General features: G+C 63.2%; 1 protein-coding gene across 1 annotated transcript in view; it reads left to right on the top strand.

Moving 5' to 3' along the window:
- WDR97 (WD repeat domain 97) overlaps positions 1-18,437 on the top strand; it is a 23,564-nt gene extending 5,127 nt beyond the window's left edge. The window contains exons 7-32 of the mRNA XM_087928727.1: positions 21-613; positions 873-994; positions 1,374-2,034; positions 2,299-2,447; positions 4,029-4,265; positions 4,394-4,484; positions 4,801-4,933; positions 5,063-5,190; positions 5,796-5,871; positions 5,989-6,777; positions 7,057-7,128; positions 7,430-7,615; positions 7,888-7,992; positions 8,509-8,652; positions 9,222-9,353; positions 10,383-10,526; positions 10,659-10,781; positions 11,728-11,928; positions 12,131-12,252; positions 12,769-12,928; positions 13,443-13,514; positions 13,776-13,856; positions 15,032-15,091; positions 16,001-16,137; positions 16,725-16,786; positions 17,983-18,437. Of these exons, the coding sequence (XP_087784853.1) occupies positions 21-613; positions 873-994; positions 1,374-2,034; positions 2,299-2,447; positions 4,029-4,265; positions 4,394-4,484; positions 4,801-4,933; positions 5,063-5,190; positions 5,796-5,871; positions 5,989-6,777; positions 7,057-7,128; positions 7,430-7,615; positions 7,888-7,992; positions 8,509-8,652; positions 9,222-9,353; positions 10,383-10,526; positions 10,659-10,781; positions 11,728-11,928; positions 12,131-12,252; positions 12,769-12,928; positions 13,443-13,514; positions 13,776-13,856; positions 15,032-15,091; positions 16,001-16,137; positions 16,725-16,786; positions 17,983-18,185 (4,983 nt within the window). The 3' untranslated portion in view covers positions 18,186-18,437. The remainder of the gene's footprint in view (positions 1-20; positions 614-872; positions 995-1,373; positions 2,035-2,298; positions 2,448-4,028; positions 4,266-4,393; positions 4,485-4,800; positions 4,934-5,062; positions 5,191-5,795; positions 5,872-5,988; positions 6,778-7,056; positions 7,129-7,429; positions 7,616-7,887; positions 7,993-8,508; positions 8,653-9,221; positions 9,354-10,382; positions 10,527-10,658; positions 10,782-11,727; positions 11,929-12,130; positions 12,253-12,768; positions 12,929-13,442; positions 13,515-13,775; positions 13,857-15,031; positions 15,092-16,000; positions 16,138-16,724; positions 16,787-17,982) is intronic.

Raw genomic sequence — 18,437 nt, 5'->3', positions numbered from 1 at the left:
GACTTTTCTATCCGGGTCAGATGAAGAGCGAGGAAATGAAGACCCTCCACCTGAGCCATGGCCTGCAGCATCAGTGCCGCATCGTCCTGGCCAGTCCGGTGTGCCACGTGACCTACGACCTGCAGAGAAGGGCCTTCGTGGTGCTGGACGCAGCCGACACGCTGCACCTGTTGACGGAGGACGGCTGCTGCCAGGGCAGCGTGAAGGGCCCGGCCCCCATGAAGGGCATCCTCTATGCCTCCCACGTCAACCAGTTCGTGGCCTGGGACACCGGAGCCCTGCAGGTCCTGGACTCCCACTTCCAGCCGCTCTCGCAGATGCCGTCCGCGCTGCCCATCCGCTGTGGCATCTATAGCAAGCAGCTGAACCGGATCGTGACTGCCGGAGATGGGAACTTGACCCTCTGGAGCTTCCGTTACGGCTCCCGCAGCCTGCAATGCCGGGCCAGCGTGAGCACTGGCCTGGGGCCCACTGACCGCTTTGCCCACCTGGCCTTGGACACGGGCAGCCCCAGCGAGCCCCACTGCTGCTTCGCCTCTTGTGCCACCGGCGTGGCCACCTTTGACATCTCCAAGGGGAACCTCCTGGCCTTCCGGACGAAGCTCCACAGCAGGTGAGGTTGCCGTGGCTGGGGAGGGGCCCCCGTGGTCCAGGGCTTCTCAAAGTCTTGCCCTTTGCCAGCATCCCCCACAGGGGGAGCGGGGACTGAAGGAGAGGTCTGGGTGCTGCCCCCCCCTCCCCCTCTGAGGCTGCTGCCTGTGTGAAGGAGGGGAGGGGGAATTAGGAGGGTGCAGGGCTGGGCTTGGGACAGGCGCTGGTGGTCAGAGAAAGGTGGGGGGGGCTCAATTGCGGGTGCCCCCGTGTCTCTGCAGAGAGATCACGGACCTTGTCTACTGTGAAGCCATTGGCTGTGTCATCACGGCCTCCCGAGACACCACCATCAAGGTGTGGAACAAGGAGTGGGACATTCAGATCGTCTTTGTGGGGCACACCGGTGAGTTCATCTGCCCAGGTGCCCACTGGCTGAGCAGGAGGAGGAGCCCCCACCCCCACCCCAGGTGCCCTTCTTTTCTGCCCTCTGCTCATGCACAGGGAGGACGAGGGGGGCACCAGCGTTGCCCGTTCCTTTTCCAAGGAGCTGCATGGCTGCTAGAAGTTCAACAGGCGAAGCTTCTCTCAGCCCCCCTGAGTTTGCCTGACCTCTGCTGAAGGCAGGAGGTGGCTCCTCCACTCTCAGCTGCTGAGCCCACAGCTAGTTTCCCCAAAGGCCTCTGAGCAGCCCCCCACACACACACACACGCTGAAAAAGGTCTCCAGCTCTGAGAAGACCTTTCTTCCCCTCCCGCCCACCCCCACCTCGCTTCTGCCTGCAGCTCCAGTCATGGCTGTGACCATCTACCCCCACCGGCCCCTCATCTTCTCTGCCTCCCAAGACGGGACCATCCGCACCTGGAACCTCAACACCGTGGACCAGGTAGACCAGGTCCACGTCTCGGAGCCCGTGGAGTCCCTGGACACCCACACCAATTCGCACGTCTTCTCCGTCTCGGGCTGCACCCTCAACCTCTGGAGGATCAACCAGCTCTACTCGCTCTACACAGCGCTGGGCTCCCCCGCCAGGCGGCTCAGCTGCATCGACCTGGGGCTGCTGGGCAACTTTCCTGCCCGCATCCTCTGCCTGTGCCAGGACTCCACCGTGCAGCTGCTGGAGGCCGACAGTGGCGCGCCCGTCTCCGTCCTCTCCTTGGACCAGTATTCCCCGGCTCGGGAGGTGGCCTACTGCTTGCCCCGGGAGACGCTCTTTGTGCTGCTGGAGCAGGGCCACGTGCTGCACGTCAACGCTGCCCCCAGCGCCATGGTGGTGAAGCGATGCTTCAGCAGCAGCCTCTGGGAGTCCAAGCCCTGCTGCCTCCTGCTCTACAGCCATGTGGTGGAGCCGGACAAGGCGTACGCCACGTGGCTGGACGTGACCCAGAACCAAGGCTACCGGAGAAAGTGGCAGAAGTCCACCCTCAACATGCAGGACAGGAACAGGTAGGCGGCCTCAGGAGCCCCGGCCCTGGCTCCCTTCGTCCCAGACCGCAGCAGCTGCCAGCCGGCCCACCGCATCCTGTAGGGTCCCCATCGCCTGGGGGGCTTCTCCAGACAGGCCTTGACTTTCTGGGACCGGCGCCTGCACTGGAACTCTTGGCTGGGGAAACGCTCCCTGGAAGGCTCTGGAGGCCTTGAGAGGACGGAAGGGGCTGAGCCAAATGTCTTCTGCCCCCATTGTCCCCTCGGTGCGTCTCTCCGTGCCAGATTCCTGCCAATTCTGGGACACAACAATGGCTCCCTCAGTGTCATAGATTGGTTCTTGGGCCGAGTGCAGTACACGGTGGAGGCGCATAACCCCCAGCGGGTCACGGCCCTGGCAGAGTACCCTGCGCAGATATGCCTCTTGTCAGCAGGTGAGTCTCAGAGGCCCTGGGGGAGGAGGGACGGGCTTCAGGGGCTCCCAGGCCTCCCCAAAAATGACCTGGAGAGACTGGGGTCAGCCTCTCTGGGTAGACTGGAAGGCAGCCTTACGCAACTCCCTCCCAAGTTGTCCCGTCTTTGGCGGGAGCAGCCAGGAGGGCCAGCTGGTCTCCAGGTCTGCCAGCAACCCCACTGAGGTGGCCAGCTGCCAGCATCAAGAGCTACCGCTTCTCACAGGCTGCCCACAGTTTGGTGCCAGTGGGCCGCATCCCCACGGAGTTCCCGGTGCTGAGCCGCCGGAGGCTCTTCTGCAGCCCCACAGGAAGGCAGCTTTTCCCCTCTATGGTGACTGGCCCAGTGCAGGGCTTTGCTGCCACCGCCAAAGGGGCCCGAGGAACAGGCGTCCTTCAGGGGACCCAGGAACGGATGGCAGAGGGCCCCCCCCAAGGACCCTCCTCTTCCTCTCCTGCTTCTGGGGCGGCAGAGTCTCCTGCCCAGCTGAGAAAGGCCAGCGGCCCTCCTTCCTCCTGGGCGCTCCATCGCTGGAGGGTTTCAAGAAGAGATTGGACTGCCATTCCTCTGGAACTGCGTCGGGTTTCTTGCTTGAGCAGGGGTTGGACTAGAAGACCTCCAAGGTCCCTTCCAGCTCTGCTATTCCTACACCGGGGAGGGACTTTGCTCTCCCTGCACAAGTTTCTTGAATCGCGCTGGAGCTGCTATTTTGTTCAGTTGTGTTGCACTTGATGGTGGAGGGGATTCTTGGTGCTTCTTCTCTGTAAAAATCCCCAGTTAACTCCCCCCCTCTGGGTTTTGGGGGGAGGCATCACCCTATAGAGCCATTCCACCCCACACAAGGAGCCAGGACTCCACCACCCGTTGGAGCAAGCGGTGGGCAGAGGAAGAGTCAGAGGGGAAGGGAAGCGGAGAGGACAGGCAGGGGGGAGGGGAGGGGTTTGGTGAACCTGACCCTCAACCTGAACAGAATTGGCTCTCCCTCCCCCTCCCCCACCCTCCACGCGTGGCCTTTGGGTCAGAATCCGGCCATCTGGATGGCCTCATGGTGCCCCCCTCAGGACCACTTTTGTACTTCATCCACCTTCGTCCATTCGCTCTTGACCCCCCTCCCCCCTTTCACCACCTCATTCCTTCCCCATCCCCCACCCAGCGGAGGGGTTGGAGCCCTCCCCCAGCCCCCCAGCCCCTCCCCTGACAAACAGGTGTTGCTTTCAGCCTCTTCCACAGCCCACCTGCTAGCTGGCCACCAGCCTTTCCGCAGCTCAGGCATCCCCCCGTTTCCCCATTTCTAATAAACTTCCCGCCAACAGTAGAAACTCACTTTCTTAGCGAGTCCTAAGAGGAGGAGGAGGCCCACCGAGTGAGTAAACCCCCTGGATAAGAAGGGGGGATGTTGTAACTCTACCCCCCTTTGCAGCTACCCGTGAGGGGAATTCTTCAGGCACAGCGCAGTAAACCTCCCGGGGGGGGGGGGTTAGCGGAGGCCGGGAGCCGGGGGTCAGCCTGGGAAGAGGGAGTGGCAGACCCAGGTGACCAAGCGGTGCCCTTGCCCAGAACAGGTGCTGACCTCACGGTGAAGATGTGGCGCCTCTTCCCCTACGCGGAGGAGAGCCTCCTCCCCCTGCTGTGCTTCTCCTGCGCCTCCCCTGCGTGGCACCTGTGCTTCCTGGGAGAGACCCTGGCCGTGGCCTTCCAGGACCCCGAAACAGTCACTTACAGCATCGTCCACTACAACCTGCTGGAGCAGACGCGCTCGGAGCACGGACCTGAGGACGACGCCCAGGATGACATCACAGGTGATATCTCCCCCCAGCCCCGGAAGGGACCAGGGGAGGCAAAAGAAGTTGTTCCACCTGGACTGGGTGGGTCTCAGCTCCCCCCACCCCACCCTCCCCTCACTGCATGCCCCAAATCCTCTTGCCAGGACTCTGCTGCTGCCCAAACCTGCAGCTCTTTGCCTCGTCCAGCCGGGACGGGTCGGTCAAGATCTGGGACCACAAGAACAGGCTGCTCCGGTGAGGGCCGGGGTGGGGGAGGGGCTGTGCCCAAGGGCCCCTCCCCCAAAGGCCGTTCCAGTGCAGTGCTGGGCTCTTCTCCTGGGCTCCCCCCACCCCAACGGCCCCATTTTGGGGGCCTCAGGCAGCCAATCAGTGGAGCTGCTCTCCAAACACCGCCTCTGCTTGGCCCGGTGGCATCCACCCTGCCTGCCGTAGCGATGGCATAAAGCCCCGCCCTATTGAAGAGGCTGCGGGGGGGGTGTCTCGCACCTTCCGTGGGGTCTCCCACTCTGTCTCCCATTGGGGGGCCCAATCCTGCTCCCCTTACCTGCAGCCACCTGAAGCTGAACACCATCCCGGAGAGCCTGGCCTTCGCCAACCCCAAGGGGGACCTGCTGGTGGGCCTGGAGCAGCACCTCTACCTCATCCCCCACACCAAGTACCTGCCCAGCTACTACCAGATGCAGGTGAGTCCGGAGGGCACCCCCAGGTGGGTCCAGGCCCCGTTGCCAGGGACCGGGGTGCTCTGGTCCCCCGAAGGGAGCCTGCCTCTCCTCCTCCTCCTCCTCCTCCTCCTCCTGTTGCTGCTCTTCTAGCTGCTGTGGGCCGAGTTCCTGGAGCCCCTGCAGGACGTCTCCTTGCCCATCAGCCGCACCAGCTTTGAGGCCCTGGTGCGAGAGAACAACCGGCGCTTGATGCAGGAGCTGCCGGTCAAGAAGTCGGAGTGAGCTCTGGGCCCAGGCCGGGGGGGTGGGGGGTGGGGGCTTGGGTGGCACGCTTGCGCTCCTGGGGCTCCTCCTCCTCCGCCTTGGGGCGCCTGGGGTGTCTGGGCTGCTCTGTAGGTGCGAGCGAGCGAGGAAGGGAGGGAGGGGGCGCCTGCGTGGCCTTCATTCTCCACTTGGAGCCCTGCCATTGCAGAGGCCCTTGGCCCCTTCTTGGCAGAGCCGAGCGAGCGAGCGGGGCTGGCGTAGAGCCCCCCAGCTGGGTCTCCTGCCTCAGGGGCACCCCAGATTGTACCCGGGACGTCCTAAAGGTATGAGGTGCCCGAGGTAAAAGGCGGGCATTGAAAGGGGCCCGGTCTCCCCCACGGAGGAGAGCCCAGAGGAAGGGAGGGCAGAGGGACGCAGCCTGGAGTGCGGATGGGAAGCCTCCTGGGGGTTGGCTGGAGCTGCTTTGGGGGGCCCTCCGGCCTTGTGGGGCGGTGTCTCTGCTCCGTGGCCCTTGTGAGGCCAGCATCTCTTGTGGCAGAACAGCTGCAGCTCCAGTGCAGGGAGGAGGGGGAGGGGGCTGGGGGCCGCCAGGAGAAGGACCCGCCTCTTCTTTCGGCAGGTCCAGCATGTCCAGCGTCTTCCAGGTGCCCCTGAAGGAGTCCCAGGAGGTCAGGGAAGCCAAGCTCAAGCTGGAGGTCAGTCCCACCCACCCCGGGGGGGGGGAGGCCAGGGGGTGGCGGAGGAGCGCAGCCCAGCAGGAGCTGCCTGGGGCTCGGCTGGGCTGGGAGGCCTGACCTGGGGCTCCTCTGCAGGGCCTGGCCCAGCTGGCGGAGAGGAACCGGGACCTGCAGCTGCTGCAGGAGGGGAAGATCAGCCCGGCCAAGAAGCGGCCCCTCTCCAAGGAGATGCGGGTGGAGGCCTTTGAGCGCTACCTGCGCTTCTTCTACAAGGAGCAGCTCAGCCTGCAGGTGGCGCGGCGGCTGGCAGGGCTGCTGGGGAGCGGGTGGGAGTGCGTGCTGGGCTCTGGGCCGGAGCCCCCTGGCACGCCCTTCCCTGCCCGGTGCCAGCCCCCTTCCGCTGGGACCAAGGGGCTCCTGCCCCCGCCTGGGCCATGTCTGTGCATAGGGGGCCCCTCCCACGCCCTCTCCTGGGCAACCCGCATCCGGAGGGAGGGAGGGTTCTGTTCTCTAAAAGGCTTGGCGGCTGCTCACCCGGGCAAAGGCTGGCGGCAGTCCTCCGGTCCTTGGAAGCTCTGGTGGGCCAGCTCTGACCCAGAGACCCAGCTGGGCACCCTGACCTGGCACCAGCACCAGCCCCTCCCCGCAACCAGGTCTGCCAATATCCATAATGGGCAGCTTTCCCCCTGCCCAACGGGGGCCCTTCCTGGGTCTCCTGGGCTGGATCCCAGTTCAGCCCTGCCGCTTCCTCCTCCTCCCCCCGCCCAGATTCCCAAAGAGGATCCCTTCGACGCCGACGAAGTGCTGGAATGCCTGGGACGGATGGACCCCCTCGTGGCCCTCCGGGGACCCTCCATCTCTCACATGTTCCTCGGGGGCTTCGCTAAGCCCAGGAGCCTCGAAATGAGCAGCTCCCTCTTTGTGGTAAAGGGCCTCTCCCCGCTCTCTGGGGGTCCCAGGCCGTCTGGGGTGTGGCGCAACTGGGCCGGACCCTGGCCAGCCCCCCTCTTTTTTCCTCTTGGGGGCGCCCCACCCCACCCCACGGGACTCCCCTGGGCAACGTCAGGGCTGTGGGCAGGAGCAGCCCCCACACGGGAGGGGGTTTGCTGTGCTGGTCTCCCTCTCCCCCTCCCACCCCCAGCCTTGCTAGGCCTGCTTACAGGGGGACCTTTCTTCCCCTCCCCTATTCCTCCCCCCCCCCAGGATATCAGCCCCTCCCTGCATTTTGCCTCCTCCCTTGCAGTTCCTGGCAGCCTCCAGGTGAAGAGGAAGAAGGTGAGGGAGCCTGGCTGGCCAGGTGCAAGTTTGGGGGCGGGGGGGCAGCCTTTGAGGGGTATGCTGGGGGCCTCATTCCTAAAAAGAAAGGGGGGGCTGATGCCTTTATGGCCTTGTTGTACTTAAAATGTGGTCCAGCCAATAAGCCTATTTTCCACCCCAAATGGAATTATATTTCCCTCAGCAGGTCCGCCATTGCAAACTGGGAAATGGTTTCTGGCAGCTGGTGGGGGGGTGGGGAGAGGGATGGGGGGGCCCCTGGGCTGAAGCCCCCTCTGCTCTCCCTCCTGGCTTCTCCTAGGTGGAGGTCGCCACTGCCCCGTCCTCTGCCAGGATGCAGGCGTCCCCCTCCCTGGGGAGGGCTGAAGCTCCCCCGCCCCCCGTGATGCAGGAAGCCCCAAAGGCCGTCCGGTCCCTTTCGGCCAGAGCCAGCAGCCGGCAAGGCGTCCAGCCCGAGCTGAAGGGGCCCTCGGAGGAGGCGCCCACGGTGAGGGTCCGGGGGGGCTGCCATTCCCCTTCTTTCCCCTCTAGCCCCCCGTCTCCCGGGCTCCCCTTCTGGGGTGACGGAGCCGGAAGAGGAGTGGCCCAAGGGGGGAGTCTGCTTCTGCCCCAGGGAAGATTGGGGGCACAGGACGGGGGGTCAGCCTGGGAAGCCGAGGCTGCTCTGGCTGTCCTGCCCTGCGGGCCCAAGGGACGCACCCAAATGGTGGCTGGGTGGGATCCTGCCCAGGGCCTGCTAAAGTGCCTGCTCTCCCTCAGCTGGCAGAGCGCTTGAGCCTGGTGAAAACGGTCCAGGCTGTGATCTCGGTCTCCCCAGAGGGCCCTTCGTCCCCCAGCCCCTCCGGGCACTTTAAGAGCGAGAAGGTAAGGGGCCGCTGTAGCCGCCACCCCCAACCCCCCCCCGGCCTTGGTTGCCCTGCGGGTGTTGGGGCTCCACGGCGCCTTTCAAGGCCCAGAGTTGGAAGGAGGCCGAGCAGAGGGAGGAAGGAGGCCTCGGGGCAGCTGGGAGGGGGGTGAGTGAAGACCCCCCTCCCCTACACTGCTGCGGGGGGCTTTCAGCAGTTTGAAATCATTCACAAATTCTGGAAATGTTGACCCGGCCGCGGCTTCCTTCCCCAAGCCCCAGACGAGGGGCCAACCCATTGCAGGCCTCTAAAGGAAGCCCCCGTGGACAGATTCTCCGTGGTCAGTGCTCCGTGGCACCTCTCCCCCGTGTGACTTCACCTCCCCCGCTCTCGGCCACCAGGAGCCTTTCCAAGGAGGGCCCAGGGCTCCCGGTGGAGGTGGCAGCCCTGGGCGGCCTTTGCAGGGAGGAGGCGGGGGTGTGTGGTGGGGGCTGAAAGGGAGCCCACCGGGCCTCTTGTGGTGTCTGGCGCCCAGAGCGTGGTCTTCAGGGAACCGGTGTCGGCGCAGCCGAGCCAGGCGTCCGTGGCCTCCACCTCGCGTTTGAGGAGCCCCCAGCTGTCCGGCATCGTCAAAGGCTTCTTTCCGGAGAGGCCCAGCAGCCCACAGGGGTCTCATGCGGTGAGCAAGCCCTTCGGGGGCAGCTGCGGCTCCCTTCCCTGACCCAGCAACGGGCTGAGCTGTCCTCAGCCGGGGATCTGCAGGGGCCCCACCTCCCCTCCCCCAGCTCCTCCATGCTCCCCCACGGTCGGCCTCTGGGCCCAGAAGCACCTGGGGGTTCCCTCCGGGGCTCACCATGCCCACTGCCCCCGCCCTGCGGCCCCCACCCCCCCATAGAGCCAGGGAGTCGGAAGGGGCTTCTCAGGCCTCCTGGTCGGAGCGGATCGGGCCCTGTGGCCCCTCGCTTGCAGCGGCCGTTGGATTCTGCCTCTGCTTTATGGGAAGGGACGGAGGAGCCTTCAGCACCCTCCCCCCGGAGGGTTGGGTGCCCTGCCTGTGGATGGTGATACCGTCTTGGGTGGGGAGGGGGCATTTTCCTGCCTGTGCAGCCCCCAGCTCTTTCGAGGGAGCTCCAAGCTGCAGAAGACAGTCCTGCTCACAGAGGGAGGGGCCCTTGTTCCCCCGGGCTCTGCCCCTTCCAGGGGGAGGGCTGGGAGAGCTGCCCAACTCTCCCCCTTCCTCCTCCCCAGGAGCTCAAGAGCCGGAGTCTCCAGCTGCCCAGAATATCCTCGGGCTTCATCCCCAACTCGGTGGTCGTCCAGCAGCTCCACTCCAGCTCCACGGAGACAGAGGACCTGGTGAAGGTGGTCGAGCCCCAGGAGGTAAGCTGGGGCCTGCAGGAGGCTGCCCCCCATCCCAGGGCTGGCAGCTGGCGGAGCACGGAGGCTGGGCCCCCAACCCAGCAGTGCCCTTTCGGGCCCACAGCCCCAACCCCGGAGGAGTCGGGACAGGCGCACAGCCACCCGTTTGGAATGCCGGCCGGTTTGGGCGATGCATGCCCCACCTGCAAGGAACGGAAGGAGGGGGAAGCAATGATGAAAGAGCCCCCCCCCCGTGATGTTGGGGTGCAGAACCTGAACATGCAAGGGGGGGCGTGATTGGAGAAGCGACAGAGGGCCAGGGAACACAACCCCTGAACCCCAGAAGAGGGACAGCTGGCCTGGCCACTCTGCAGGGCTGGAGCCTGGCCTGGGGTCTGCCCTGGCACTACAGACCCCCCCCCGGGCGGTTCCCACTGCAGAATTTGCCCAGTTGGGTGCCCCCTGGAGATCCCGTCCCTCTCCTCCGCCCTGTCAAGGAGCAGAGAAACCGAGAGACCCTGGGAAGGCCAGGCGGTGGGGGGAGGCTTCCTTCTCTGCCCTGTCCTTTGCTGCAAGGGGTCTGGGGACCCTCCCTGGCTGGGATGGGCAGTGGGTGGAGGGTCACATGGGGGACCAGCCTCTCCAGCGTCCTGGAGCAGAAGGCGGGTCACCTGGAGGGAAATGAGCAAGAACCGTTACTAGCTCAGGGCTCCCAACGTTGGGCGACTTTAAGACTTCAACTCCCAGAATTCCCCAGCCAGCATGAAGTCCCCAAGTCTTAAAGTTGCCAAGGATCGGGGCGGGGGGGGGATGGGTGAGGCCAAAGGCTGCATGGGAAGCCAGGTGATGCTCGGAAGCTGCTCAGGTTCTCTGAGGTGGGGGGAGGCGATGCAGCAGGTTGGCACCGCATGGCCCGGAAGAGAAGGGCTGCTCTGCCTGTTCCTTGCCTGGCTGCTGCCTGTGGCCCAGAGAGGGGGCTGGGTCTTGGGGCCAGTCGGGGCTGCTCTGGCCGTGGGCTCTGAGGGACCCTTCCCTCCCTTGGCCGGCCAGGTGTCGACGAGCTCCTCGAAGGCCAGTTTGGTGACATTTGATGAGGGTGAGCTGCCCAAGGAAGAACTCTGGCTGGTGGGCCAGGCGACCACGTCCAAGTCCCGAATCACGCCAGCCAAGGAAGGTGCCCCCTCCACAAAGCAGGTGCCTCTCTTCCCCCCCCCAGCTGCTGGGCTCCCCCGGCCGGCCCCCCAAGGCAGCTGCCTGGTGTCAGGGCCACCCAGGGCACAGCGGATGTACCCGCTCCCTTCGCACCACCCCCTCCCCTGATTCCAGAGCGTGCCTGGGGTCTTCCTGACTCAGCTGGATGAGTCCCAGTATCCAGAGCCGCAGCAGGCGATGCCGGCGTTTGTTTGGCCCTTCGTGGACCAAGAGTGGTTCCAGGATCTTTTCCCAGAGGTGAGAGGGGCCCCCGGAGACCCAAGGACACCAAGGGAGCCTTGACCCCACATCGGTTACTTTCCATCCCCGCCCCCCGTCTTTCTTGGGGATGGGCTGACCTTGGGGCTGTCTCGGGTTAGTGACCTCCATTGATAGAAAAGGGGGCATGATGGCTCAGTGGTTAAAGGCAAAAGCTGACCGCCCAGGTTGAAGACCCAAGCACCGCATGAAAGGGTGAGCTCCTCTTGCTGGCTCCAGCTCCTGCCCACCCAACACTTGGAGAGCATGCAAATGTGAGTAGATAAATAGGTACCACTTCGGTCGGAAGGTAGCAATGATATATCGCCATGCTGGCCACATGGCCACTGAAGCCTCTTCTCAGCTGGGTGGTGGTGGTGGTGGCGATGAGCCCCTCCCTCTAGAGCCAGCCCCCCCCTGGCAGGGGAAACCTTTGCCTTTATAAGAAGAATTGGGGCTCAGCCTGGAAGTGACCCCAGTCCCGTTCCAGATACCGAAGAGCAACTCATCGATGACCTCTCAACCTGTGTGCAAACCATGGTGATGTTGGCTTGTTACACTGGACTAGAAACCAGGCAGCCTCAGCCGAGCCCCATATGCAGTGGGGATCCTGTGGATCGGAGGACTGGAAGGGCCCCGAGGGGTCAAAGGGTTGGAGTCCGGGGGTGGGGGGCTGGCTGAGGTGGGAAGCCCAATGCATCCTCCCCCTTATGAATGGGGGTGGGGTGCCCCCCTTTCGTCATCATGTTGGCCTGGGGCGGGGTTGCCTTCCCGATTGCCCGTCCCATCCGTCCAAGCAGAAGAGGTCTGTCCTGGGTCCCCTCTCTGGGCAGTGGGCCTTTTCTGCAATGGCCCCTTCCTCTGCAACGTCAGCCCCCCCCCCCCCCAGGTGAGCTTCCCCCCAGCTGCCGTCGCCGCCTCCTGAGTGGGGCTCCTGTCTCCACAGGGTATCCGCCCCGAGATGCCCTTGAAGTCCCTGGTGAGGAAGCTGCAGGAGGCGCTGGTCACCTCCGACTTCCACACCAAGACGGAAGTGCTGAGCGCCATCAGCTACTTGGAGGACCAGCTGGAAGACAAGACCAAGAGGTGGATCCAGTACACCCTGCTGGAAGTGCTGAACGAGGAAGGCAACACCCCTTCGCTGCAGGTGGGGCCGATCTGCCCCTGGGAGCCAGGGGGCAGGCGGGGGGGGTGAGGAGGGGGCCGGCGGGAGGGCCCCAAAACTCCAGGAGGGGCCCCTCTTGGCAGAGGAGGGCTCCACGAGGGAAAGGAGGAAGCTAACGGTGGGCCTGCCCTGACCCCTCCCCCCATGAGGGCTGCTGGCTGAGGTGCCCCTTCCCCCCTCCTAGGAAAAGAGCCAGAGGAGGTTCATCCTGGCCGCCCTGCGCGTCCTCCTGGACCTGGACAAGGACAGCCTGGACTTGATGGTGGAGCTGATGACCTGTTACCTGATGGCGCCTGCTTGCATCAGGTGAGGCCCTCGTGGGAGACCCAGGCCCGCTGCTTCCTGCCTGGGAAAGCGCCCTTCTCTGGCTGAGCTGTTCCCTGGCACGGCAGGGGAGGGGAAGCTCCCAGGGGCTGCAGGGGGATCCCGGCCTGGGGGGGAAGGTTGGACCCTCCGTGAGCTCCGGCTGCAGGTGGGAAGCGACAGAGGCCGCTGGCTGTGGCATGTGGTGCCTGGGTTTCGGTTGTGGCTGAGTCCTCTCCCCGGTGCAGGGAAGGCAGGTGGGCCGAGTGCCCTTGTGCTGGTATGGCTGACTGGCCTCTCTGCAGCCCTGAGGAGCTCCTGGCAGGGGTCTAGGGCTGCTCCGGAAGCCCCTCTCCTGCTGTGGGTCCTGGGGCGCCACCGGGCACCGGGCGGAGCCTTGCCTGCTGCAGGGAGTCCCATTATTCGCAAGGAGGGGAGAAACGCCCTGTGGGCTTTGTGTCCATTCTGTGGATAGGAAGCTCCAGCTAAGGCATGCCCCTCCCCTCCCCTCCCCCCCAGGGCCGTCTTTAAGGACATGTTCAAGGAGTTGGGGCTTCAGGACCCGCACAACTTCTTCTTCAAGGAGATGAACTCCTGGATGGTGGAGATGGAAGACCCCAAGGAGGCCGTGCGGAAACGCAGCAGCCAGTGGCTGGAGGAGATGATCAGGATTTTCCAGGTGCTGCTGCCCCCCCCCCAGCCCCCACACCTTTGCCACAGTTTCCCAGCAAAAAACGACTCCGTGTCTCGCCCGTTTCTGCTCCTGCGGCCTCTGAATGCTTCAGTGGTGCCCGAGAGGCGTGCGTGGTGCGGCTGCCCCGTGGCCTGGGGAAAGCGTGGCTGCCGTAGGGCTGCAGGCAAGGGGCGGCCTTTTGTCCTGCTGCTACTTGGGCCCCTGATTCTGAGCAGTCGGAGCCCCCTTGCCCCTCCGGGAAAGGCCCTGGGGGTCAGCCAGGGGAGGGGTGGCACCCCTCAGGGCTCCCCAACGGGGGAGTCCCTCCAAGGGGAAGGGAGTCTGCAGGGAGCGGCTCTGCTCAGAACCGAAGGGCCGAGACGGGGAGCTCAGGGGGGTCATTGAGGGGACCTGAGCTGGTATCGGGCAGGAGCCCCTCAGGCCTCTCCCAGTTCTGGGGGGGTCCCCTTTGCTGAAAAAGGGGGGGCACGTAGCTCAGGCGTGGCTTTCCTTCCTCCAGGAGCACAGAGTCCGCCTGTGGCAAGAGGAGGCCACCTCTGGGAAGAAGCCTTCCCTGGACACCGGCCACAAGGTGGGCTCCAGCTCAGACCCCCCAGCCCTGCCCAGTGGGTGCAGCTCAGCTCCCCGTCTGGTCGAGGAGGCCTCTCTGGGTCCCCCCTTGTTGGTTGGCCTCAGGCAATGCAAGGGGCCCCAAGGAGAAGACTGCCTCCCCACCCCCCCGCTCTCTGGGGAAAACCGGCCCACGTGTGGAGACTCTTCCATTGGTGCTGATATAGAAGCCACTGAGGAGGGGCTTCTGAACTTGCAGACCACCGACTCTTGTGCTCTTTAGACCCAGCAAAGGAAGAGGCTGGAGAAGAGCCACAAAAAAGCCACGAAGCTCGCTGGAAAGCCGGCCAAGGCTGCCCACAAGGTAAGGCTCGGCCTCCCCTTGAGATGGGGCAGAGCGCACGCGGGGGGGGGGAGAGTTAGAGAGTTAACCTCCCAGCGGCCACAGAGCAGGTGGCCTGCCATGAGAGAAACACACACACACACACACACACACACACACACACACACCGGCTCCTGGCAAGCCCAACCTTCCCTTCCTCTTTCGCATCCAACAAGCAGAGCCAGCAGGAAGTTGTGGGTCGCAGCCCCCAGGCAAATAAGTGGCTGCTGCCAGGTGGGCGAGGGAGCAAGGGGGCGTGTGGCTGGGCACAGGAGGGGCGGGGGAGGGCCTGTGCGGCTGGGAGGGGTGTGCAAGGGTCGGGGAAGTGCAAAGGTTGGGGAGGTTGTGAGGAGGTGGGTTGCGTGAGAGGTCGGGAGGGCGTGTGAGAGGCGCTGTGTGGGTTGCGCAAGAGGTGCCCCGTGGACTGGGGAGGGTCGAGGATGGTGCACAAGAGGGCGCACAAGGGGTGCCCCGGGATCAGGGAGGGTGCACCACAGGCCTCGTGTGACTTCGCCCTCTTGCTGGGGAGGGCTACGAGGGGCGCATGAGAGGCGCTGTGCAGGGGAAAGGGGATGGACCTGAGTCCCCAAGAGGTTCTGCATGGACTGGGGGATTCAGGAAGGGTGCGCAAGAGGGGAGGGCGCAGGAGTGGTTGGTGTGGAGCAAGGCCAGGGGGGCTGGGGTGGCGCATGGGTGGTGGAGGAGCAACGTGGGACCTTCTCTGGTGGCTTCCGCATTGACTCTCTGGGGAAGCCAGCCAGGAAGAGTGCAGGTGGCGAACCTGTGATGGTGGGGTGCTTGAGGACCAGTGGCAAATGCACACCGGTTGCCAAGCATCCAGGGGACGATCCTGGGCAGCCAGAACCCCGAGAACCATCTGCAGCCACAACGGTGGGGACCTCCTGCAGGCAGAGTTTGGCCTTGGACTGGTCATGTGCCATCGAAGCTGTTTTTAGATGGTCTCCATGATTAGGCCTAACCCGACTTCCGGCTCTCCCGGCGGTTCCCTGGGCCCCGTGACAGAGTCCGTAGCCTTCCAAGGTGCCCAGGGAGGCAGCCGTCTCTCCCCCAAGGGGGCGCCTCCAATTGGCTGCCAGGAGGGGATGGAAAGTGGCCAGGAGGGGCTCTCACTGCCTTGCCTTCCTCTTTGGACTCAGGAGGCGGCGGAAAGCGAGGAGGAGTGGCAGGGGAAGCACAGCGTGGAAGACTTCCAGAAGGTGAGGCCCCCTCTGGCCCTCAAGATCCCCCTGTCGCTTCAGCCCATTAGCCTTCCTGACGGGAAGCCCACCCATGGTGCACAGCCCAGCCTGGGAGGGACCTTGGGCCGGGAGATGGTTGGGAGTCCCATGCTTTGAGAGGGAAGAGTGGAGGCTGCCTGGGGCCCTTGCGTTTTGTTTAAAAGTCTAAACTTTTGGATAAAGTTGTTGGATAAAAGCTGCTCTTCCGCCTATTTGTCCGGCTGGCTCTGCTTCTGTATCTCCTGCCCGATGGTAGGAGAATCAGGAGATGCCGTCCAGGGGCTGAGTCGGCCCTCAGGATTCCCCCCCCCACGTCATTCTGAGGAGTAAAAAACACCACACTGACTGGATTTGCTCTACAATAACTGTAAATCAATACGCTAATCAATAAAGGAAAAGGCTTGTAGCTCAGGGTTGACATGAGCTCCCCTTGGTGCTCTCTGAGCTGGGTTGTTTTCTTGCAGGTGTTTCCTATCCAACCAGGTGACATCCTCAGTGCTGATGGTGTTATCTAGTAGGGTCATGAAAGGTCTTCAAGAAAATGACCCAGCTCAGTGAGCGCCAAGGACTCCCGATCACCCTAAAACAAGGCCCTCCATATTCTCCCTGCATAGTCACACCCACACTCGTAGCCCCCCAGACCTTCGGTCACTTCCTGTCTGGACTACTGCAATGTAATCTACATTGGGCTGCCCTTGAAGAGTATTGGGAAGCTCCGCGAGGAGGTTGAGGGGGCAGCGGTGCACCTGGCTCTCGGGCTTCCTGTTTTTCCCTCGGTGGCTGTTTTGATCCAAGGCTCAAAGAAAACCAAGCTCAGAAGCGCAGCTGCTGCCTCCGCTTGGGCCCTGCTGACCTGTGGCGGCCACGTTCCTCTCTCCCCTTCCTCAGCCTGTTCGCCCCATTGATGCCATCCAACATTTTACGGACAAGCAGCTGGAGAGAGAACTGGAGGCGCTGAAAAAGGCCGTCTGTTTGAGAGCTGATTCCCCCCGGGACACCGTCTTGGCGTTGCCCCCTCTTCAGAAGTAAGCTTCAGGATCTGGGCAACCCGCGGCCCAGCTGCTCACTTGAGGGCCTGGGCGAGCCAAGAGCTCCTGCCTCTGCAGGGCTTCCGGGCTGGAGTTCCCCCCGCTCCCCGGTTGCTCCGCTGCGATTCCCTCCACGCTTCTGTTGCAACAAGACTTCTCCCCTGCTGCTTTGGGACCCAAACGCTCAAGAGGCGGGAAGTTGGCAGCCCCTGGACTCGGTGGATTTCCCCTGAGGGGATGGGCGAGAAAGCCCACCCCCCTTCAGGCCGCCCTGGGGTGGCTCTGGAGGAAGAGGGAAAGCACCACCCCAACGCGGGGAAGGAGGGCTAGAGTCTGGAAGCCAACCGGTCTGCTGCTTCACGCTCCCTCTCGGGCTGCAGCCCCTTTGCCCCTCTCAGCTGCACAGGAAGAGCTGCGGCCCATGCACACAGAGCAACGTCTGGTGTCCGGCGCATAAACAGAGCACTGGTGGCATCTGGCCAGCCTCTGCAAGGGCCGGAGAGTCCATTTGACTTTCTCCGACCTCCTCGGTGGGTGGATTCTGCTGCCCTGGGTTTGTACAAGCTCTGGCTTTTCTGCAACAGGTCCAAAGCGATTCTGCGCCTCGGAGAAACCAACGTAATGCTGAGAACGAGGATTGCTGAGCGTGAGTGTTGCTCCGTCACTCTAGCGGGGCTCCCCCTCCCTCCCTCTGGCGGGTGAGATGGTTGCAAAGGGCGTGGCGCCTCCCTGGCTGCCTCCTTGCCAAGCCTGGTGCTACTGCGGCTGCTGCATTCTGGTGCCACCTGCACCCGTGCCACCTAGTGTCAGACAGCCAAAGGACAGTGGCCAGTGGCTTCCTCTGCCCAGGGAGGGAGTCCGTGTGTGATGACCCAAACGGGCGTGACACAAAAATAACCAAGTCACAAAAATAGAATAAATTCCCTTTAATGCTTCCAACTTGGCCCCAATGTCCAGTTATCCTCGGCTGGATATCAAACTTGTAAAGAAAACAGTTTACGGAGGGAGTAAATCAGAGGTGGTCTTCAGCAGGTTCTGACCAGTTCTGGAGAACCGGTAGCAGGAATTTTGAGTAGTTCAGAGAACTGGCAAATCCCACCTCTGGCTGGAGATTTTGCAGTATCCTTCCCCTGCCACGCCCACCAAGCCGGTAGTAAAAATTTTGAATCCCACCACTGGAATCAATGCAGTTAGCACCCAAAGTAAAGTTAATTTGAAATTAAAAAACCCAACACACCACACTGAAGGAATTACTACGGCAGGCAAGGATGATGAATTGCAGACTTCTACCAGGTAACTGCAGCAACCACAGTTGGGAGGAAGCCAAAACACAGATAAGCCCCGACAAGAATAATGCACGCTTTGCTTCCAGTAACTTTGCCATGCGCAGTTTGCCCTTTTAAACAGTCCTCCCATGAAGCAGCCCAGGAAGGGGATCAGGGCCCCTTCCTCCCCCGTAGACCACGCCACTCACGTTTCTCCCTTCTCCGCTCTTCCCTGCGTGTCCTAGGATGAAGAGGGGATGGGCCTGGGTCTTCCTCTGAATGCCCATCCGGCCTGTGCCCTTTTCCTCCACAACCACTGGAGTCAGATTCCAACAGGGGCATGACCCAGCATCTCCTTCAGCAGAAGGTCCAGGAAAGCCGGGAGGGTTTTCTCCTTCATTGATTCAAAGTCTCCAGCCCTACAGCGGCCTGGGGACAGTCAGCCATGCAGGCTCCTGGCTGCCTCTGGTTCATCATCCTGGTGGCCCAGGCAGGAGCCGGTCTCTGGCCTGGGCTGAAGCTCTTCCTTCCTTCCTTCCTCCCCTCCCTTCTCTGCTGTCTCCTTCCTCCAACGCAGGCTTCTACTTCCCCTTCATCTTCCCCCGCTACCTCATGAAAGGCTTCGTCCCCTTCGTGAAGCTGCCTTTGCCGAAGGTCACCTTGCAGCCGTTTCCATCCCTTTCCAAGAGCCCGGCAGCGCCAGGGACGTTCACTGCCAGGCAGCAGCTGGTGCACAAGTACTTCATCCCAAAGTTCTCCTACGCCGACAGCTACCCTTGAAGGCAGGGAGGCCCAGGATGGAGCCGAGGGGCTTCCAAAGCAGGAACCGGAGGGGTCCCGTGCTGAAGAGCCGGGGGGGCACCAGCCTGGCACACGCCCGGGGGCTCCCACTGACCAACCGGGGGTAGCAACAATCAGACTCTCCAGAGGCCTTATATTTTATTTCTTTAAAGTGACAAGAACCCGATTTATGACACCCGCTAAGATTTCCAGGCAGGGTGAGGGAGAGGCGCCAATAAAGAGGAAAAACTC

This window comes from Pseudonaja textilis, chromosome 3 (genome assembly GCF_049901715.1).
Source record: "Pseudonaja textilis isolate UNSWEBS1 chromosome 3, rPseTex1.2, whole genome shotgun sequence".
NCBI lineage: Eukaryota > Metazoa > Chordata > Lepidosauria > Squamata > Elapidae > Pseudonaja > Pseudonaja textilis.
Note: the sequence above shows the minus strand (reverse complement) of the source record. Positions and strands in the feature narration are given on the sequence as shown.